Genomic DNA, 24593 nt, shown 5'->3' on the forward strand with positions numbered 1-24593 from the left:
GTGTTTGCTCTTGTGGTTCGGCAGCTGTGGAGAGCGATGTCCCTCTGGAAGTCATGGGCCACAGTGCGAGCAGCGCTGCCCCTGTCAGAATGGAGGAACCTGCCATCACATCACTGGAGAATGCTCCTGCCCTGCTGGATGGACGGTAAGAAGCTGCACACAGGGGGACCGAAAGGGTGGAGAAGTGTGGGACAAAGGGAAAGTGACTGAGAGAATAAAAGACAGAAAAAAACAGGGAGGAATAAAGATGAGGAGACAGATGATAAGGAATGAGGGGCAGAAAGTGAAGGAGAGTAAAAGGGCAAGATACTGAAGAGCCGGAAGAGGTGAGTCACGCTTAAAAGGAAGTAAGGAAGGAAAAGAGAGAGTAATTAGAAGGAGTAAGGGAGGGTTAAGTGAATGGAGGGAAGGTGAAAGAGTTTAAGAGGTAAATGAAGGAAGGGTGAAGGAGAATCTGAATGTAGATACATGCACAAACCTAAGTGGGAAAGAAATGACACTGATCTGAGTCTCGCAGAGCAGCTGAAGTTATTATTTGGAAGAAAATTGTGTGAATTTGCTGAGCCTCATTATTGCTCCTTTTGCATCATCTCAAACTCGTAAAGAGGACATATCAAAAACACAAGTTTCCTTTCTCTTCTGAAAATAATTTAATGTGATACGGTATGTAGACCTACTCTAATTTTCACAAAGCAGCGCTCCATTTTCAGTTCAACGTTTATTAAAACTAAACTGCAAAAATGGGTCATTTAGATGTGTAGTAGTGTAGTGTAATAGTATTGATCTTATAATTGTGAGTACTGCACAATATCATATGAGCTGTTTACTAGTGATCGACCGATATTGATTTTTTTATAACCGATACCGATACCAATTATTTGCATGTCTATGTGCCCGATAACCGATATGCAGAACCGATATTTATTTACTGTTATAAAGTAAATAAATGACTGCGTGAAGTAAGTCCATACTTCACTTTGGTTTTTCCTCCTTTCAGTCATCTTAACAAAAAATGTTTTGAGAATTAGCAGTCTTTCATGCAGGGCTCTAGACTCATTCTTCCCACTGATCTCACATTTGCGCACGAGCACATAATTTGGTTGCAATTTGTTTTTGCTACAACATTTGATTAATCAATGCATGCTGATGAACTTTTATCATAGTTTATAGTTATATCGTAACAAAAGTTTTCAACATTCAACTCATTCTTTTTCATCTGTATTATTTGGGATTTAAATTTTGTGAACAGGAATTCCTTTTTTCGTGCGCTTTTTACTTTCAAATTTGCGATCTTGGTGTCACATTTTACAAAGAAAAGATCATTGTCTGTTTTGCTTATATCTATACACCTTTAACTTTTTAAGACTATAACAAAAGATGGATTCATTGTTATTCTTAATTAAAAAGCGCAACAACAATAAAACAGTACGTTGACAATGACAAACTCTTACATAACATTTATCAACAAAACGAATAAGACAAGGCATGGCATAGGACACACCACATGCTGTACTATATACCTAGTATATTACAGAATGTTTAGCAAACTCTGAGGAAGCAAATAAATATTAATATATATTTTTTTTTAATTAAGGAAAGCCTCCATAGCATAACCTGAGGTAAACAGCAAAGATAACAAGCTTCTCAAAACGAAAACAAAAAGAAAAGTAAAACTAAACTGGCTGTAGCTGACAGGACTTTCTACAAGAATACTGTGCACGTTCACCTTCTCTGGTTTAAGAAGCGGTCTTTTACTTTAGTTTGAAAACAAATCCATCCGTTGCGCTCCATCCGCAACGCGCACCTTCACGCTCGTGATGACGCGGCGAGTATGAACCAGGCTCTACCCACTAAGCGCTCGTGCTGAAAGCACCTCTCTTCACGTGATCAGTGAAATCTGACTCCTGCTGTAATGTGCTGCGGCTGGCAGCGCGCGCTGTATGAAGCAGACGCTTTGGAGTAGCGCAGACCTGGCACTCCTACAAATGCGACCACGTCAAATTTTAACTCGCAAACAATTACCATTTTGGTCGCAGTCTAGAGTCCTGTCATGTTAAATTTAATCTTCGTATTACAACAATAAAAAACATTTTATTTATAAAAAGCTTTAGCAGCAACACTAATATTAGCAGTAAGCAAAATGAACATAGAAAGTCTAATGTTTTCAAATGGAGAAAATAAAGGAAAGGAGTCATATCAACTTCATTTTTAACTACAGTTTTAGTAGGTTTATAAGCTGTTTAATAGGATAAAGAGTGAAGAATAATTCACTGGATAATGTTAATTCACGGAATAATATTCTCTGGAATATTGGAATATAACAAGCATTGTATTTTATTGCATTTCTCAACTGGCATGCTCTAAATTATGCTGCTGACAGCGCGGTTTATCTATGCCTTTACACAGAACTATAGGCTACTCAAACTGCGATCGATCGCGGAGATAATAAATAATTAATTTCCATAGAGTTGTATTAATTTAGATGTTTATAAACGAAATAATGGTTATATAGTAAGTGTTTATCGGGGAATCCGATATTACAAAACCGATATTCGATTATGGAAAAATGCTTAAATATCGGGAAAAATATCGGTAAATCGATATATCGGTTGATCTCTACTGTTTACACATAAACGCCTATTCAGTGATTAAGGAACCTTGCTTAAAGGTCTTAAAGGTACAGTAGCAAAGACTGGATTATATAGTGATCATTAGGGTTGCAATGATTCGCTCGTTTTCTCGATGCATCGATCACAAACCCTGACGATACTTATGCATCGATCTTGAAACATGGATTTTTGAATCGTGAATTGTTGATTTAGGCCAAAAATCTATTTAAAACATTAAGAATCTAACAAATTCTGTAGTGATTCAATGCTTTAATATAGGCTACACATTAAATTACTACAAGCACAAATTAATGGAGACCTTGAACAGCGTTGTTCGTGCCCTCACATCTCTCCTTCACACGCTCCACTGCCTGTCACAGGATTGCACTCGCTCTCCGTTCGTAGCACTCATGGACACATTTTTTAACCAGCCAATGTGTGAACTCTCCTTAGTACTCATGGCCAGTACTGCTAGAGTGAAGTAGTTTTACTTTTCTGTAGATTTTCAGTGACTTTCTGTCATACAGTTGACATTGCAGTTGAAGGCTGCGCATTTATTGCATGGATGGATGATTGCATGTCATGTGACTTCTGACATCACAACGAATTTTAATGTGCGGAAGTGAGAATAAGAGTTAAGGCACATTCACACCAAGTATGATAACTATAAATATAAAGTTTTAATAATTGTTTCAATTCTATGAGAACAGGAAGTCCATACCACACCATGATAAAGACACAGAGGAACAATTCCAAAGTTGGAATCACCTTAAGAAGATTTTTTCCATTGATAGAAGCTACCCTGCTTTAAAAAGTTGGAAGTTAGTAGCCATTAAAATGTATTATAAAGTATCGTTATTGCTATACAGTAGTTATCTTTCGTGGTGTGAACGGACCTTTAAAGTGTTTCTCCTTTTGAAAGAAAGTAAGTCATATGGGTTTGAAATGGGGAGTAAATGATGACAGAATTTTATTTGAGTGAATTGTTGTTGAAATCCTACAAATCAGTGCAGCTTTAGTGGTCGTGAATGACTTGTATTTGATTCTCAAATTTTCTTTGCCTTCTTTCTGGACAGGGGTCTGTGTGTGCCCAGCCATGCCCATTCGGCAAATACGGGATCAACTGCAGCAAGGAATGCTCGTGCCGCAATGGAGGACTGTGTGACCACATTACAGGACAGTGCCAGTGTATGGCAGGATACAGTGGACACAGGTAAAATAAATACCCAGTTCTGATCTTATTTCTGTTATCATTCCTCTGTGTCTTTAAAAAAAACTACCGCAAAAGCAGTTTGTTAACAAGCCTGCAAAATTTGGTTGCTGAATAATTGATTAATTGTTTTTAACAAAAACAATGTTTAATATTAATTGTTAACATTAATTGTTAATTGTACTGCTCTGTGTTTACATTCCCTGTGTCCACTGATCCCACTTCGAGATCCGCACTGGTCTGTTAAGTTTCTGCCCATTAATTACCAGTAATGGAGTTTTATTAGGATCCAATTGAAATTGCTCAGTGCCTTTATTTCCCCATGTCTTCTGCAGCAGCTTAGGGTTTATTAGCGCAGTAAAGTGATTGTCTGCAGAATGAAAACACTTTCAGGACAGACACTTCTTATCCTCTAATATTTAACAAAATTGCCCTCATTCATTTGGTCTGTGACAGGTGAATTAGCCCAGCAGGAATAATCTCAGATTGCGTTAGTACCCCCTCCTCCCTCCCCGTAAGTCCTTCTCACACCCGTCTCTCCTGATACAAACGATGCTGGTGTAATTTCAACATGAAACATACCTAGTCCATTTTATCATTTAATTGAGCTATTTATCTGTCTCCTAATGGCTTCTTTGGACACTCAAGATTGATGTTCTGCCAGGACTGTATATTGAAGATCTTGTGGAAGTCGTTGTTCCTTAAGTCACTTTGCTATTCAACAGAGAGAATGAGCCGGGGTCTAATTGTATTCACGGTAATTAATGACTGCAGTCTTAGTTTGCTGTCGCCCCAGGCAAAGCCAAGGGGCTGATGAACCTGAGGTACCAAAGAAGATGCCCAGAGCATTGACCCTTGACCCTTAGATTAGAATGACTCTGTAGTCTACTAATTCTGCTTGTGTTATTCTGAAGGGCTCCTTTTTCTTACAGAGCTTTTTCGTACAGAGTAACGAATAATGTATACAAGACATTGCTTTTGGATTTTCTTCCCTCACTGTTCCCAGGTGCCAGGAAGAGTGTCCGGTCGGCACATACGGACCCCAGTGTTCACTTCACTGTGACTGTCAGAATGGGGCCAAGTGTTACCACATCAACGGAGCGTGTTTGTGTGATACAGGATTCAAAGGGCCTCACTGCCAGGACAGGTTCTGTCCACCAGGCCTCTACGGTCTCATCTGTGACAAATACTGCCCCTGTAATGCCACCAACACACTCAGGTGAGACATGCTACCACACATCAGTAATGGTAGCATGAATGATAACCTTGGAATTGCTAGGATAACTAGAAACTGATAACTAGGAATGCATATCAGAACCATAATTGTTGTCAGCAGATAATAACGTTTTTTGTATTATTTATTGATATTGGCCAATATTTAATTTTTAATTTTGCATGCTCATATACCTTATTTTTACAGTTAGATTACCTTTGTTATCATTTAATTCTCACTTAAAATTAATGATCTAGTTTTAATACTATTAAATGTAATCTTTAGCAAGTCTTAAAACAAATATCAATTTTTTTATGTTGTATTGTAAAATATTGTGATGCCTAAATTAATTTGTAGCATTTAAAAGATTTTTAGTTTTAGTGCTGTATTTATTTATTTATTGTTAATTTAGACAAAATAGTACACAATTTTAATATTGTCCATAACATGAAATTTCAATAAGAATTTAGCAGTAATTTAAATACTGTAATATCAGTGCATCCCTACAATGCACTTTGTTTCCCTGCAAAGAAAAACATTCTGAATTCTACATTGTAAATGTATCTAGGACTGTCAATTGAGTAAAACATATTTGAATTAATTACACTATATGCTTATTAATCAAATTAATTTCATATGTATATATATATATATATATATATATATATATATTTTTTTTTTTTCCAAACAATCCACAGACAAATAAATCAAGAAATATATATAATTTTCCATGCATTTTTGCATTTCTTTTCTGTTGTTTTTAAAAAGAAGCCATGATTAAATTCAATCATGCTTATATCATTAATTATACTAAATTACACCCCTAATTAGATCATAATTTCCTCACACTTTCAAGACTGCAAATCAGCAAGGTTATTTCATACAAACATTACATCTTTGTAGAGTTCCCTATGGTTAAGCTGAACCTTCAGTCATACAATCATCACTTTTCTAGCCAACTTTTCTCGAGTTAACCTCTGGAGCCATGGGTGAGTAAAGAGCTCCATTTGAGTCCATTTGACTTAATTTGACTTGCAAGTAAAAATTCGAACACCTTTCAACAGTAGCATAGCACTTGCTCTTTATCGTGACCTGTGCTTCATTCATTATTTCTTAGCCGCGTTCCTGACTAATGCAATGTTAATGCCTGGTATGGGTAGATTAGGCCCTGAGACACTGGGGCTCATTACTACATGAAGGAGAGAAAGGACATCCCATTTATCTGAGTGGAGCTCACAGACACCAGGATGGATGAACTCAAATGGTTTTAATCCTCAGATTTTGGCTCCCTTGTTCTGGAAACCAAAGTGTTGCTGTTTAGATGCCGTATACACAACGTATCTTTAGGCATATTTGTACCTAAATGTCGATTTGTCTTTCTCTTTTTCAGCTGCCACCCCCTGACAGGTGAATGCTCGTGTACAGCAGGATGGACGGGTCTATACTGCAATGAGACCTGTCCCCCGGGTTACTATGGAGAAGGATGTAGTGTGCCGTGCCAGTGTGCTAATGGAGCAGACTGCCACAGTCTCACTGGGGCCTGTATCTGTGCCCCAGGCTACACAGTGAGTCCATGTTTATCATTTATCATTGTCTACATTCATTAAATACCAGTAAATCTTGCCATGCTGAAATATTGTCACATGAAATTGACTGCTGAGCATTGATGATTATAGATGCTAATGTTCTGAACATTAGGATGGTCTTTTTTCATATGCCCCCTGACATATAGGCCCCCTATACACCTGCTATTAACATCACTCAAACCTCTCATTTGTAACGTAAACACTGATACGTCCTAGACAACGGTTATAGACCACCTACAATAGCTGGCTTTACAATAGCTGTCAGATCTGAATGTTTTGGTACCAATAAATTTTGTTAATTTCATTATTTATTATTAATTAAATAAAAATTAATTAAATTAATTAGTCACATATATAAGTAGTTTAAATTTAAATTTATTATAATTTTATAACCCCAGGGCCCCAGTCTCTCAGGTGTATTATAACTTTATATTTATAATATTTATTTTATTTACTGTTATTTATTATTCTATTTTATTTGATCATTTTTAAATTTTATTTGATTGTGGTAGAATAGTAAATTTATAATAAATGATTTTACAAGTGAAATTACTCCTTTTTTGTCAAATGATGAACTTTTGAATTTGTTCTGTGCTATTTTTAGATAATTGGACTATGAACACAGTGCAAAAGTACAGTTCCAGTTCTTATTTCATGATTAAATTCATTGTGTTTATGTAATTAATTTTACAGCCCTAATTATATCATAATTTGCTGATTAATTAAATAAATTCATAGAATTATTTAATCCTATATATGACATAAATGATTAATTAATCTCAGAAAAGTCCTCAGATAAAAATCCTTCAGTACCCAGGTGGGAATCCTGATAAAAACCTCCAATTGGTGGTATTAAAAAAAATATATATACTGTGTATATATATAGATATATACACACACACAGTGTTGGGGAAAGTTACTGTAAAAGTAATGTATTACAATAATGAGTTACTCCCTAAAAAGTAACTAATTGCATTACTTAGTTAGTAAAGTGATGCGTTATGTTACTTTTGCGTTACTTTTTCTCATCTGAGCTGGGCTTGCTTGTATGTTTTAATATATAAAAGTAATATTTTTGGCATATGTAAAAGCCCTTTCACTCCAAAAGTGAAATGAATAAGCCTCCGGCTGAAGGAAACGTAAATTCAATTATTAACATATTTAATTATTGCAGGTTTGCATCATATTCTGAGTTTGCATTTCAGTTTTTATTCATTTTGAGGAATACTAAATCTATTTTTGTGCAAGTGAGAGGAGTAAATGCATGTTCATATTTAGTTTAGAACTACAGTAACCATTGTATTTACACATTGCACACAACACCTCTGCACTTACTGCAGATTTTTCTCAACATGGGAACAGGAGAGCTGTTAGTCAATAAATGGGAAAACAAAGTAACAGGTGTTACTTATTAGAAAAAGTAACTCAGATATTTTACTGTAAATTAAAAAGCAATGCATTACTTTACTAGTTACCTGAAAAAATTTATCTGATTATGTAACTCAGTTATGTTACTTACAATGCGTTAACCCCAGCACTATATGTGTGTGTGTATATATATATATATATATATATATATTTTTTTTTTTTTTTTACTACACTTTTAACACCATGCAGTAAGTAAGAAATGTAGTAAGTTTATACTTACAAAATCAGTAACCTTCCCATCAAAATCCCATCACAGACACATTTATGTGACACAGGTGCAAACAGCAATGTGTCTTGGCTCACCACTTGTGATCGGATGACCGAAAATGGAAGATACCAAGTCTAAACAGGGCCATAGATATGACATATGAAGGTGGCAAAACTCATAATTACATAATAAAGGTTTATGATTGTGGATTTTAAGTGAAAACTGGAAGCATCGTTCAGAGAACCTTTCTAGTCAGCACTTCCCTTGATCTTTCTTTGAAAAGTTTTTGTGCTTGTCCTGATACTTAAAGCAGAAGTGTCAGCGAATACAGTTTATTGCTTTGAAAATGATCTCACACACACACATACACACACACACACACATAAACACATCAACTCCTGCAGGGAGGCTGGGAACAAGGTGAGAGTCTCAGAAATGCTACTTTCTCAATGCTTGTGTCTTATTACACAGCAGGTTTAGACTTAACACAAAGACTTTGCCAAACACAGAAAGAAGCGCAAGAAACAAGGACTCCGAAATAGATTGTGATATCTAGGCAAGACTCTATATGACATAAATAGCAAATTGTTTTGTTATCTAGTTGGTTGCGCATGGTACACAATCTACCCAGCTTCGTGTTCTCTGATGAACAAAGGGGATGTTAAAATGAAAGTGATTAGATGCAAGAAAAGAGCATGAGAAAGACAGATAGAGAGATGATCATATCAGTAATCTGAATTTATTTTAGAGAGATGTTAAAATAAATGGATGACTCGTTCTTTTTCTTCACTGAATGCGTTATAGTATTGCGTACAGTCCTGTTCATCTTGTTCATCCTTAGAAGCAAATGTACTTTCCTCTAGAGCTAGTAACTTTAGAGTTGGAGAACTACGAGAAACGAAAAAAATAGTTTGGGAGTAACTAAAACTAAAAGCAGCATTAGCAACTTCTAAATCACGCCGTTTCACACAGCACGCGTAAGCAGCGCATATTTTTTTCTGCGCCAATGTTAACAGATTAGAGCATTCACACTGCACGCAGCGGCAGTGCAGAACCGGAGCAGCAGTGCCGTGATCATTTCTGTGCCGAGTCTATTTTTGCTGCGCCGCTTACTCTGAATTAAAGTCACAGTGCATCGTTCTTGATCAAAATTGAGCCAATTAACATTAAAAATAACACATTTCTCCATAAAATCATGTAAGCAATGTGCTTCGTGTTTCACAATCACCATATGAAAAAATTAAATGCACGAAAACACATCACTTCCATAAGTTTTTGCCCAAACTTCAAAGGTCTGTTAAATGAATAAATCTAGAGGCATTTGTTAACTTTAATATTACTTTTTCAATTCAATTATTCAATCCAGTTACACTTTATTGTTGGAATTCTTTCCAAAATTTGTCTTGGATCTCACACATGTGTCTCACATCAATTCACATCTATAATTACTAAACAAACAATACAATAGATGCACCTTAATACAAAAAACAACAGTATATACATAAACACACGGCTACAATGAATTAGAATAGTGAATAGTGGCCTTAACGAATATGTACTTACATTTTCATTACATTACATTTACATTTAAATTAATTGTTTAGTACAATGCACTTATTGTGTACATATATGTTTTTACATTGTACTTATATTTTAAAATACCTGCATGTAATTACATCTGTAATTAATTTCTGTAATTACATTTATAATTACACTGTTAACCTATCCCTTACACCTTAACCCACCCTTAAACCTACCCATACCACCAATCCTGTCCCTAACCTTACCCGTATCCCACCTCAATAGCAGCAAAAGTGTTTTGCAATACAATATGAACACAGCAAGTACATTGTACTTATTTTTTGATGCAAGTGCATAGTCCTTAAGGCTATGTCATTTTATTTTAAATAAATGCCCTTTTGAGCTTTCTATTCATGAAAGATTTCTCAAAAAATGTTTTCGACAGAATTATTTTCAACATTGGTATTGAGAAATTTGGAAAATTCAGCATCGTCATTACTGGGATCAATTACATTTTATAATACACTGTATTAAAACTTTCACAATATTTAGTTTTTACTGTATTTTTGATCAAATTAATGCAACTTTGGTGAGCATAAAACACTTTTTTTCTGAAAAATAAAAGAATGCCACCATCTCCGAACTCTTTACTGCTAGTGTAGCTTAAATGTAGCTAGCTACTTTTTGTTAACTTGTAGCGTATTGTACATCAGTAGCGTCACTTAAAGTTATGAGTAACATGGAAAACTACAGTTTCAGTTATCTTCCCGCCACTGAACTGATCTCACTTCTGCTGCATTCAGAAACAGCGGAAATATTGCAAAGCAGATAAAATTAAGACAGTGCCGCAGGTAAAGACTAGAATGGCAGTGATGATTAAGACAAACTCAGTACCAGAGGCTGTAGCCAACTCCTGCCTTGGCTGTAACTGTTGCAGTGTCCTGTGGCAGAGCTACTACAGTGATTTGAACTAGCAGGCGGAGGCACAGACTGTATCTTAATTTTCACCACCTACTCTTTGTGTTGGATTTGGGGGGCCTGCTGCCAGTTCTATTAAACACTGCTTGAGGAGCTTTGGCCAAGGAGACTGACCGAGATGCAATGGAATTGGGACACAAAGCTCCATTTCCAGGCCAGCTCTTTCATTCGGACCTATAGAACAACAAAGGTTAACAATTTGACCGCAGTCTGGTTGAAAATAAGAGGGGTAATGGCCACCAAAATTCTCATCTGTAGAGTTCTGAGAGAATGATATTTGTAGGAGTGGGAAAGGAACATATATATGCTTGTGCTGCTGGTACTGGAGAGAGCACAGGTAGGGAGATGAGGGACCAAATGTGCTGATAGTACCACGTTGAAAGCACACATGCCCCGTTCATGTGTGCTTTTATGACACTTCACTAGAATGCACAGATGCATTAGTATGGATTTTAATGCTTTAAAATAGCATTCATTACTAACACTTGTAGATACTGTATGAATGACCACTAATTTAGCATTTTTTTAAATTATAAAAATATTTTATTACTGAAAATAAATAACATCAAAATAACATTTAAGAAAGTGTTCACACTTTAATTATCGCTATTAACAAACCATTAACTACGACTTTTGCTTCAGTAAACTCCTAAATTGCTGCTTACTAATCGTTAGTAAGGGAGTTGTTAAGTTTAGGTATTGGGTAGGATCAGGGATGTAGAATATGGTCATGCAGAATTTGTGCTATATAAGTACTAATAAACAGCCAATATGTTAATAATAGGCATGCTAATAAGCAGCTAGTTAATAGTGAGAATTGGTCACTAAAGTGTTATCAAATGTTTTATGTTGTTTTCCAGCATGATCTAAAAATGATCCAAAAGCATGTTGTTTTTCTGTGGACTCAAAAACATCTGATCTTTTGTACAAAGAAGCTCAACTGGTCAGTGTAATTAATTTGCTTATTTAAAAATGAATTAGTGTTGTTGGTTTTTTATCCTAAACTGATTATTTTCAGATGTATAAAAAAATACTGAATCCCTGAAATTATTATTTATTTTTATTTTTTTGGACCCTACTGAATGTGAAAATGTAGAATTCAAAGCTTCGAGAAATTTCTAGCTCTTTGAATTAACTAAACGATTAAATTAACTAACGATTTGTGTTCATTTTATTATCAAGTGAATATTTAAGAATATTAATTGTTTTCCAGCATGATGTGAGAATTATCCAAAGATCATTTATTTTGTGCTTCAATGGAAACAAAACACACTTTTTGCACAAAGTAAATTTGCTTATTAATATTAATTAAAATATATAAAAATATTTTTTTTATATTTTATCCTAAAAATTATTATTTTAATATTTAAAAAATACTGTATCCAAGATTTTCAATGTAGTCTCAGATTTTTGGACCTCACTGAATATAAAAATTTACCATTTAAAGTTTGAAAACATTTCTAGCTTTTTGAATGTACTAATGATTTTTTGTTGATTTTATTATAAAGTGAATATTTAATAATATTTAACCTCTAAACATAAGTCTGACTTTAGCCTGCTTTTAGAGAAGTTTAGTCACCCAGTTGAATGAGTGCTCTCAGGCCTGTGTCAGTGTAATCTGGAGCATTCACGGGTCTCACTAAATCCCTGTGGTCATTTGTGAGCCAGAGACTCTTTTACCTCCTCTAACCCATTCACCAGTAAATTGCAGGTCTGCTGAAAAGTCGAACAAACTAACTTTCTCGCCCCATATTCGGTTGCCAGCACCAAGTCTTTTTCCGTAGAACAGAACTGCCATTGTTAGCAGTCTGCGTGCTGTCACTTTTGAGCGGAACAAAGATAACTGCACGTAGATTGATGAAAAATTAATCCACAGATGTAAGCTTTTCATGTGGGGAGTGGATGGACGAGCGAAGCAGATGGAGAGGTAGAATATTTGAAATGGGGAATACAATGGGGGAATGTGGGAGAGTGAGAATGAAAAAGAAAGAGAGCATACAAGAAAGAAAAGAGTGGGAGTAAGAGAAAATATTGGAGATGATTGTATCAAAGCGAGCGAGCAAGATAAATGATGACAGATTGAAAGAAGGAGAGAGAGGGGAGAAACAAAAAATATATAGAGAGAGAGCGAGAGTCGGTCCCGCTCGGTGCCCATGGTGTCCTGTGGCATATCTTATCCTGTTTTCCACTCAGACCTAGTTCCAGATGATAATGAGAGAGCGGGTCCTTTGCTGCTCGATCCCCGGCACCAGGGAGACGGAGGCAGGAGGCGCGCAACACACCACTAATTGGGAGTCTAAATCATTTTGTCAGCTGTCAGTCAGAGCCAGGGATGAGGCAAAAAGACACCGGCGATGGCCGGCACTGGGATACAAGGCGACTCCCCTGCTGAGCCTGGTAAAGCACCGAGATTGGGCTGGTGCTGTTTGGCTGGGGAACAGGGCTTAAGAACACAGTGTCTGTCAGTCATCAGCAATGCTTTTCTGGGGGATGGACAGAGGTTCCGAGGGCCAGGGGCTGTCAGCTCATTAATGCAGCTGGGGAAAGTGAGCCTTTAGCTCTGAGCGTCCGCTGCCACACTCTGTGTGACTGCAACAAGGAGACTAGCAACACACGGACTTTAGGTTTGCTACTGTGCAAATGTGTTCTCCACCTCTCTACTCACTTGAACTGTATCGAACTCATATGCCCTCCTGTTGCACAGAATTTGTTTTGCAGGAAATTTTCACAGAAAGTTTCACAGAATTCTCAGATGGGATTTGGAGTCACACTTCACCGCACAGTGCTCATGTTAGAGTGTAAAATTACATAACTAAAATCTTAGATTTTCTGAAAGAAATGTGTGCCTGTCTGAGCAAAACTCACTCCTACGATGTTAGGGTGTTGTTAGTGGTTGCCAGGACGTTGCTATGTAGTGGTTAAAATGTTCTGGGTGGTTTTGCATATTGTTGTAGGTTGTTGGGTGATTTGGGTGGCTTCTAAGGTGTTATTGTGGGTGGTTGCCAGGGTGTTGCTATGTAGTTTTTAAAAAGTTCTAGGTGGTTTAGCACATTATTATATGACTGCTGGAGTGTTCTGAGTGGATTTATCACATTGCTATTCTATTGCTAGACTATCGTGGGTGCTTGCCAGGGTGTGGCTATATAGTTGCTAAAATCAGTGTTGGGAAGGTTACTTTGGAAATGTAACAGGTTACAGATTACAAGTTACCCTACCTAAAAAATATCAGTTAACCTTAAAATAAAATCCAACAGGATTTTAATAAACACATAAATCCAAACAGGAAATAAAAAAATTATATGTCCTAAACTCCTGAAATATTGGTATCTCAATTTGGGAAAGAAATCAATTAAATCTGTATGTGTGCTTATGTGTTAAAAACAATTCAGATGTAACCCCCTTTGTAATCGTTTACATTTTCATAAGCAATTGTAATTTAATTTTAAAAAATTCTCAGTAACTGTAACTGATTACAGTTACATTTATTTTGGGTAACACTTTATTTTAAGGTGACCTTGATACATGTTACATGTACTTACTACTATAATTACAATTAATTATGCATAATTACATGGAAGTAACCCTAGTCCTAACCCTAACCATATAGTAAGTACATGTAGTTAAAAAATATTACTAAGTACTTAAATGTATAATTACACTAACAAGAACACGGCTTAAAATAAAGTGTAACCTTATTTTGTAATTTAATAACGAAATGCCATTACATGCAAGTTACTCCCCAATACTGGTTAAAAGGTTCTGGGTGGTTCCACACATTACTGTACATTTGATACATTGTTGTAGGTAGTTGCCAGGGCAAAATTTGTTTAATATATATTTCTTGAACAGTTCATCTCTGTGTTTTTCAGGGAGACGACTGTTCCCAAACCTGTCCACGTGGACTATACGGTACTAACTGCACTTCCACCTGCCACTGCCACAACCAGGCATCCTGCTCACCAATCGATGGCTCCTGCATCTGTAAAGAAGGTACAGAATAATATGCTCTCCTTCTTCCTTTATCCTTATTCCCTAATTTTTCATTTTAACATGAATAGTGGGAAAGCCATGAGAGACTATGGGTTTACAACCAACATAATAACAAGATTATAGCTTGACCTGTACAAATAAATCAATAAGCAATCAATACATGCAATCAAATGCTAAGGAAAAGTCAAAATCTTTATGTTCGATTACTCTGGGACTAATTAATAATTTTCTAATTCCCTTTAAAAAAGATGTCAGTGTTTAGAGAATTAACCCTGTCTATAAATAAAAATTAGGAATGCCTGACAAGCATGTTATACTCCAAAAACACTTTCTGGATATCAGACATAAAAAAAAACAACAGTAAATAATACCCCATCCGTTCTCTATATATCCATCTCTGTCATTACGGAAAAACTGGTGTTTCAATATCAAAGGATCCAAAGTCTCTCCAGGTCACTTTCAAAGGATACATAACCACTTAGCACTTACATCCACATATGGCCTTTTTAGGCTGTAATAGCATAAAAAATGCAGCGTGAATCCACAAGAGCCCTGTGAGTGCTCAGTTTTGGCTGACCGCAGCTAACCGTACCTGCGGGAAGGCCTTTATTGTTGCATAAACATGGACTCATCCTTAAAGGCCTGTACCAGCAGAGTATTCGTTCCGGTCCCTCCAGTTTGGAAGGAAGCTCATTAGAGACAGTACCTTTAAAATCCTCATCCCATTCATAATGCAGAACCCCAGTGTGCATAGCTTCTCTGCCTATCTCACTCTGCTCTTATGTTGACCTCAAACCATGCATATATTCAACTCATTGACTTCTATGCGGCGTGAGCCGAGGGAGACAAGAATCCTCTGGCTTCTGTCAAGACGTGACCTCACTTCCCCCTCTTCCCGCTCTATTAATTGAACACTGTTATAAACTAGAGAAGCTTTGGCTAGAACTCAAAAAGATAATGTTAAACCCTCGTTTTTAGCAAATAAACAACTGAAAGAACCTGTGGTGCAATGTCTGTACCGTTCTCCCATTGTTTTACAGGTTGGCAGGGTGTAGATTGCTCAATCCTGTGCTCCAGCGGGACTTGGGGATTGGGCTGTAACCAGACTTGTTTGTGTGCCAATGGTGCGGCTTGTGACCCAATCGACGGCTCCTGTACCTGTACCTCAGGCTGGAGAGGAGAACGCTGCCAGCAGCCCTGCCCCGTGAGTATCTTCCTGGGACTGGTTCCATTGTCTCTCTGCCAGAGGCTAGCAGGACTGGCCGTTTGATTTATAAATATTTGTCATGACAGGGCAGTTTAAGCTTAGCAAGATGGTTTGTGTGTGTGGTTATTCAGGATGGCACATACGGGCTGGAGTGTCGCGAGCGTTGTGACTGTAACCACGCTGATGGATGCGACCCTGTGAGTGGATTCTGTCGCTGTTTGCCAGGATGGACAGGTGAGTGTAAGACCGGTGACAATCACATCGGCGTGTTAAAATAGGATTTTATGAAGCAACATAGAAGCTGGAGTGAATTACTAACTCTTTGTTGAAAGAAGAATTGATGTGATTTAAACAGGCACATATGACACATTAAATGTATGAAAAGTGACAGTAAAGACTATCCACATTGAACTTTCTATTCATCAAAGAATCGTAAAAAAATATATAATTCTTTGCAGCATATCTGTTTTTAACATTGATTCATAATAAGAAGAAATGATTCTTGAGCACCAAATCATCATATTAGAATGATTTCTGAAGGATCATGTGACACTGAAGACTGGAGCAATGACTGCTGAAAATTCAGCTTTGCCATCACAGGACTATATTATATTTTAAAATATTTTAAATTAGAAAAGTTATTTTAAGTTATAATAATATTTCAAATTTTTTATTATATTTTTTATTCAATTAATGCAGGCTTGGTTAGCATGCAATACTTATTTCAAACATTAAAAATATTACCAACCCCAAACATCTGAACACTAGATTAAACACTTAAGTTTATAGCTACGCTTTGATTTCATGAGGAAGAAGTTTTCAAGATGTTGGAGTACAAATTATTGGTAGCCCATTTTATGTTATGGCCGTTGTTATGGGAATACTCAGTGTGGTTATCCAGAAATGACTTTATATTCTGTATAGAGCTGCAGTTCTGTTACGTTGCAGAAACACTGTCAGTGTGAAAGTACAATGAGACCCTGCTGTTACAGTTACGCTGCAGCGCTGCTTGCTCAAGCTGTGTGAAACAGACTTACTACTAGTAGTAATACTACTGCTAATCTTTATAAGAATCAGCTGGCAGAATTTTGAAGATATTGAGGTCTCTCGAGATACCACAATGTGTCTTCATGACACATATAATATAATATATAATATCCACCCCGAAGCATCTGCTATAGTTTATTGTTAGAATGTAATTGATTTTCCAATAAAATATTTCAGTGTTAATTTTTAAAGTAATCCAGAAATAATAAAGTCAGTGTTTTCTTTGTAATCATAACCATATTAATCTTTCAACTGCCTTCATCTTGAGGGAAAATTTGTGATTTTTTTCTGAAATATAATTATGAAAAAATGCAATCCCATTTGATTTGAATAGCAAAGCAATATCTTATTTTTATTTCAGCTCCTGCTAATCTTGTATGTTTAAATTAAACCGATTCGGCATATGTGTGTGCGTATATTGTTCAGATTATTCTGCACAGGACCACCATGTCTCCAAAAGATGTTATCATAGGACACACAGCCTACAGGCAGATTAATATGATATTGCTGAAAGCATGAAGCGTTTATAATAACTGTTGCTGATCATGTTAACTAATTAGATTGCACTGACCCAGAATGAAGCAATCGTTCTGCGGTTTGCATATACGGTTTCACACTGCGCTTACACCTTCTGTTGCAGTGGTCTCAGCACTGGGTGTCCAAGAAAGAGATATGAGAGGCAGTGGACATGTTTGAATATCACAGAAGGGCTGTGTTTACAAGTTCTTCAGCATGTGAACATGTTATACAAGAAACGTAAGGGAGCAGGTTATGATGGTAGATGTGGCTTTGCCTTCAGGCCCTCCATAACTTTCTGACCATGTGTACTGGGAAATGATGTGGCTTTCATTATCTGCAAGAAGGAGACAGCTTCGCAGAAATCTCACGCTCTGCATCCTGCCCAGGTCTCCGCCATCTGCCAGGCCTAATGGAGTCACCAGGGTGCAAATAGGCCTCTGAGACTGTGAGCATCTGAACAAAGAGACTATGCAGAGCAGTGATTTATGGAAGCTATCGAGAGAGAGAGAGAGAGAGAGAGAGAGACAGCGCTAGACGTACATAGTGCATATGTGAGAAGATAGCGTCAGGTCTAAGACTTTAAGAGAATGAGCTACACATGAGATGGAGAGAGAGAGAGCGTGATTGCATAAGAATGTATGATAAGGAATCGCGCATGGAGTCATGTTTTTCAGGTTGCTCATTTAAATAGGTCGTATCAAATTTGAATTGATCTTCTGAAATAAGAGTTTTTACTATAAAGTCTATACTATAACTATAAAGCCCTGCAATTGTATCTCTCAAAACTTCCTCCAAGTCCCAAAAGATCATTTAAAGAAATTGAGGAGCAATAATTAATTTTTTATTTTATTTTTTTTATTTAGAAAGTTTGTGTGTGTATGTTTGTGTGTGTGTGTGTGTGTGTGTGTGTGTGTGTGTGTGTGTGTGTGTGTGTTAATTTTTTAATATTGTGGCATTTTTATAAAACAAATTATTAATTTTGTTTGTTTCATTGGCTAGATATGGCTTTTGTGTACACTAAAACTTGCAAGCCATAATTATAATAACATTTGTTCTTTTGAAATCATTAAACAAATAGAACAATTCATAAGTGAATCATATGAACCAAAATAATTTTCACAAATACTTGGGATTGTAGTAATCCCAAACTGGAAAGGTTATGAAAATTGGCCAAAGAGTTATATAAAAATATTTAATAATTACAAAAGCATATACATAGAAGGCTTAATAGTACAGCAGCGATATATATATCCGTTTAATTCTAAGAGCCAGAGATGGTTGTGAAAAATAGTAATAAAAATAACAAATAAATTATCACAAATAAAATATTAATTATGAACTCAGTAAGGTAAGAATGTAAACGGACTATCTTTGAAGAGCAGCAGTTATAAGATTTGTGTGATAAAATGAAAAGTATTACTAAAGAATGGAGGAGTAGAACATACAGAAAGATATGCCCAAGGACAGACAAGCTGAGAGTGTGTTTTATCAAAAGAGAGAAAGAGAGGGATGTGTGAGATGGGAATTAAATGGTCACTTTCAATAAAACTCTGTGTGCGTTTAATGGAAGGAGGAAGCGAAAGAGACAAAATAACTGGGAGAGAGATAGAGTGAGAAAGCAAAGAAATGTGGTCTTGTGATATTAGGTGCTGCAGGGGCTCTAGACTGGAGGATCATGGGTATAACACAGTGTCCTCTAGAAATCTTTGCATTACGTGTGCAGGCATGTGCACCCGTGTGTCCACTTAACATGTAAAGTGCGGTGGAAAGTGATGGTATATGATGGTACTTGCTCTTCACTCATTAATTGGCTGCCAGTCCCCCTGGCAGTTCTCTTCTAGAAAAGTCTCATATGCAGAGAGTCACTTCTCCTCTTTCTTCTCCCTCGCTCTACTCAAAAGCCCCTCTGTTTGTCACCATTAGGCTTTCAGGGCACTCTTCTATTCTCATTCATTGCTGACAATAAAGGAAGTGCAGGACTTTTTTTCTGCCCAGCCCAGCAGAAGCTCAAAGAGGCTTGCCCCTCCTTTCATGTGCGGTGACTGGGCTTGTCTTAACTGCACATCCCCGTTGCCTCTCCATCCAACTACTTCTCTGTTCTGCCACAGAGGTGAAGCAGGTATGATGCCTGTCCCTGAAGTTTAGACCCGGTCTAATTCAAAGCCCTGGGACTAATGCCATTTTAATGGGCCGTGCCACTCATTCAGAAAGTCTCTGTCAAAGGAAATTGTAAATTAGGTTCCTGAGCTGCAGCTTGAAAGGATGTGCTTGAGAATGCGTGTGTGTGTGTGTGTGTGTGTGTGTGTGTGTGTGCACCATTTCAACCTTCTATGCCATCTTGCTTATGGAGTGTGAAATATATAGATGCTAATTTATTTAAGTTGTATTAATAAAGCAATAAGCCACTCGAGGATGAGCATTACACTGATTTTACCAAAGATAAATGGTGTACTTAGTCTTATCTGTGGTCAGTTCACTGTAGTTCATTGTTCCAAATGACTAATGGCTTTTTTTAAATTTATGACAGCAGCCACATCGTTTGACAGCACAAATATATATATATATATATATATATATAAAATTTATATATATGAAGATTGTCGTTTGAAATTTTCATCTAAAATGAGCATTTTTATCAGGCTTCTATGTTTAAGTTCAGTAATTTTACTCTAATGGCAATGTGTAGGTCCTTTTCTATGCAATTAAAGTAAAATAACTGAACATAAATATTGGAGCTTGATAAAAATGCTCATTTTAGAAGAAAATGTCAGACGCCACTTGGAGGCTCTTAATATGTTAATAATATTAATAACCAGAATTATTGTAGAAATTCCCCTACGCAACCTGGCTTAAGTTAAATCGGGTGACTACTGACATCAAAAATTATCCTCAGGTGACTTTTCTGACAGCTAATCGTTGATAGCTCTGACCGCACTGGGGAACCTAACTCCTAACTCCTAGGAGAGTCTCACTCTTAGTAAGACAATGTCTCGCCACCTATGAACACTATCACTTGGGACTAAGAGCTCTAGTGTTCCACTATGCCTGCTGCGTAGCAGTAACCAGACTGACTCCAGACAATGCCTTGAATAAGCTTTAATCATGGCCAGGAGGACCTCATACCAATTGCAGAAAATCTCCCCAAAAAAATAAATAAAATAAAATTGTATAGCATAGGTGCATGGCAAAGATTCATTACATAATTTTTCTCTAATGTAATTGGTTCTTCATAAGTGAAATTCAACAAACCTCCACACTGTTACTTGCAAAACAAATTTGGTTTTTGATTACTTCAGCTCATTACTCATGTCATGGGTTGTTATGGTTATTTTTATATTCAGACAAACGTCTGGCCGTCTTGTCCATATGCATCCGTAATTGCAACTGTCACGAATCTGGTCTATGAACTTCCGTTTACTCACCAGCGGGTCACTCCTCCATCACATTGACCTTCACACCACACAGACTGTTACATTTTACCCTGGACTGCATTTCCCATCATTCATTGCACTAAGTACACTCAGCTGTCTCAATCACACGCTCACACCTGAGAACCATCTCACAATCACACACCCTTTATAAACCATGGACTTCTTTTCACAGATTGCCGTGTATTGTTCTGCGTATAGCACTCCCCTAGTGTTAGCTGCCTTACCGAGCCATTCTGTGTTTTCTGTTCAGTTCCTGTATTGTCAAGCCCTCTGGATTATGTTCGCCGATCAAAGACCCATGCTTGCCTTTTGGGTTATTCTTGTATCTCGTCTGTGCCATAACTGTTTGCTGATATTTTGACCCTGCTTGTGTTTTTTGACCACGTCTTTGTTTAATAAAGCTTGCAAATGGATCCGCACATCTCACGTCTCGTTCGCTCCGTTACAGAAACATACTAACTAAAGTGTTGGTACATTTAGTTATCAAAAGCGTTACAAACGTTAGGCCTGCAAGGAAAAGACAAATGTTAAGCCTGCAAGGAAGAGGAATGTTAGTTATGATTAATTTAAGATGTTTAATTTAAAAACTATCCATCTATCATCTAATAAAAAATCTATCCATCTATCTACATTGATATACACATATATTGTGTCTTTTCTATTATTTTGTTATATTACATTTTATATGTATTTTTTATGTATTTTTTAATTTCTGTTAATGATCTGTTTTATAGTATTCAGCATTTAGCTGTTCATCTGCTGTGCTGGTTCGGTTGTAAGCTTGTTTGTGAGAATGTGTGTCCATGTGCTTTGTTGTTTTCCTGTTTTTGTTATAACCCCAGTGTAACCCAAGTCACTGATTAAGTCAAAAGAAAAAGATAAAAAAGATAACTAGTTTATTTTACTTGTTAATATATTTGTATTAATAATAGGAGAAATGTTGATATAATTTGCTATATATATCCAAACACACATTGAGATTTTAAAAAAAATAAAAAAGAATTTGCCAAAGTAAGTTTTGACTTGGTTAAGGTCAGAGGTTAGCTCCGCCTCCGAGGTAAGTTAAGGAGAGAGTGCAGAGGGTGACGGAGAGAAATACATAGAGCGACGCGATTAGATTGAATTTGTTCATTATCCCTAAAAAGATGGTTTAGATCAGGGCTGTCCAAACTCAGTCCAGGAGGGCCGGTGTCCTGCAGAGTTTAGCTCCAACCCTAATTAAACACACCTGAAGCAGCTAATCAAGCTCTTACTAAGCATACTAGAAACTTCCATGCAGGTGTGTTGGAGGCAAGTTGGAGCTAAACTCTGCAGGACACCAGCCCTCCAGGACCGAGTTTGGACAGCCCTGGTTTAGATCAATCAAATCTAAAATTTGATTATTTGAGTAAAAGAAATCCTTAGAATTCATATTTTAAAGAAATAGAAGCTGACGAAGAAACGAGTTGGAAAGTTAGACGCGCACGAGAAAGACAATGAAAACTATCTGGATTAAGGCCAAATCAAGACATACTCTGCTTTATTCTCCTTTTTCATCTTATTTTTTTTCTCCTTGGCCGGGTTTTCTTTTCCCTTCTCTTTCTTCCATGTTTTATGGTTTTGTTATTTCTACTCGGGAATCCTGATCTGTCCCTTTCGTGGATGCTCTTTCTGTGGTTTGGACATGGCGAGCCACCCATCTAATTGATCGTACCTGAAAGTAAAAAGAACAATCATTTTGCTGGACTGGTAGGACAAAACATACTCACCTTGAACTGGTATTTTTTTTTTTTCCTCTTTGGACTTTTCTCTGGACTGAGCTTAAAATTTTTCATATTGAACTGGAACTGAACAAACTGGAATTTGGACATTGAGCTTTGACATTTAAAATTGTTTTTTTTTTCCTCTCTGTGGATACAAATTGTGAATTGTGAAACTGAATTTGACATTCCATGTCTGAAATCTGAATTCTTTACTTGAGGTGTATGTAATTCTGATTCTGAAATCTATATTTCTCATTTGAATTTCAGTATCTCTCATGAACTGAACTATTGTTTGACATTGTTTATTTGGGTTTAATTTCTTTTCATCATTTTAATTTACTCAAGAACAATATATTCAGTTACCTCTTTTCATTTACATTTACCTTTGCGTCTGAATTCATTCTTTCATTAATTTCTGTTATCAATCCAATACACTCCAGTGAATCGACCTAATCTTCTGATATCTGGTCCTGAAAAAAAAAAAAGATCACTTGTACCATAGCTAGCATGCCAAAACCGGGTAGTTGTGGGTTACACCAGCATGACCAGCTAATGTCATTACATTACAACACTTTGAAGCAATATAGTAGGTCTCTTCTTTATATATTTGTGTGTGCGTGTGAGTGTGCGTACTTGAGCGTGTCCCTAGTTGGAACTCTACACACAAACCAGCTGAAAGAGAATGGGAGAGGAGGCTCAACCACTCGAGGGACTTGGCCCTGTTAATGAACACTCTGCACTGGCAAGGAGGCCCAGTCTGATCAAAAATACATACAGAGCACAGCACAGAGCAGCCCAGTGCTGCGGCCAAGAGATGCATGAACCTACACACACCCCACGCTTTTGAAACCAGGACTTGTGCTTTCAGAGAAGCCTGCTTGGTACTCTGTTGGTGTCCCAATAGAAATTGTGATACTAGCTTACTATAAAAGCAGTGCCCTTAGGTTCAGGCGTCCCCCATCGCATATGTCTCTTTTCAAAACAAGCATCTGATTTATTTTGCTTTTGTTGGTTTCGCGTTCTTGCATCTATTCCCACTTCTGTTTTCTGCTATAATAGTGTATATAAGGAATCACATGGAGAACATGCACTGATACTTCCCTCATTTGTTTTTAACAGGCATCCACTGTGACAGCATCTGCCCTCAAGGCTACTGGGGGCCTAACTGCTCCATGACCTGCTCATGCCAGAACGGAGGCTCCTGCTCTCCTGAAGACGGGACCTGCGTGTGCGCTCCCGGCTTTCGCGGGACTTCCTGCAAGAGAAGTAAGCTTCCTGTCAACTTCCGTTCTCCTTCCAGTGACACTCTTTACGCAATGTCACCTTCTCAAAGCCTGTCACATAAGTAGTTTATTTGAACACACTTCAGCCGAGATGATAAACAACTGGTGGGGATGAGAGGGGGTCACGACTGTTACATACAGACGGTGACCCTCTGGGAGTGGAGTGGGGACGGTTGAAGAGGGAAGCACTTAGTGAAGAGTCATGAACATGTGCGAGCAAATCTTTAATCACACAAGTCTTAATCACTTCAGGCCTGGATCGCTGTACAGATGCAGTGTCCATGTGGGGCTCTCATCAGCCTCTCCATGAGGAGAAGTGTTTACTTGGTCTCTCAAGGGTCTGCTTCTTAAGACACTGTTTTGCTCTTGCTGTTTCTCTTTACCACACTGTGCCCTCAACAGATAAGCTGACTGATTGCTGGTCATTTTCAAGGATCAAATATAGTCTGTATATGGTAAAGTCAGTAATATACTGTAGCAGGAGACCGGTGAGCATGAAAAAACATGTCCTGGTTATCTAACTAACATGTTATCTATCTAATAAACAACGTGCATTCAATAAATAGATTAATAGTTCATATTACAAATAAATATACTTTGTGTGTGTGTGTGTATATATAT

At 37.1% G+C, this 24593-nt stretch overlaps 1 protein-coding gene across 1 annotated transcript in view; it reads left to right on the forward strand.

The window, feature by feature from the left end:
• LOC306842729 (multiple epidermal growth factor-like domains protein 11) overlaps positions 1-24593 on the forward strand; it is a gene marked incomplete at its 5' end in the record, with an annotated part of 93082 nt that overhangs the window by 46079 nt on the left and 22410 nt on the right. The window contains 8 exons of the mRNA XM_079373762.1: positions 25-145; positions 3686-3822; positions 4826-5038; positions 6423-6597; positions 14623-14743; positions 15784-15947; positions 16082-16184; positions 23809-23955. Coding sequence (XP_079229888.1) covers positions 25-145; positions 3686-3822; positions 4826-5038; positions 6423-6597; positions 14623-14743; positions 15784-15947; positions 16082-16184; positions 23809-23955 — 1181 coding nt within the window. The remainder of the gene's footprint in view (positions 1-24; positions 146-3685; positions 3823-4825; positions 5039-6422; positions 6598-14622; positions 14744-15783; positions 15948-16081; positions 16185-23808; positions 23956-24593) is intronic.

This window comes from Barbus barbus (assembly GCF_936440315.1).
Source record: "Barbus barbus genome assembly, chromosome: 23".
In the NCBI taxonomy this organism is placed as follows: Eukaryota; Metazoa; Chordata; class Actinopteri; order Cypriniformes; family Cyprinidae; genus Barbus; species Barbus barbus.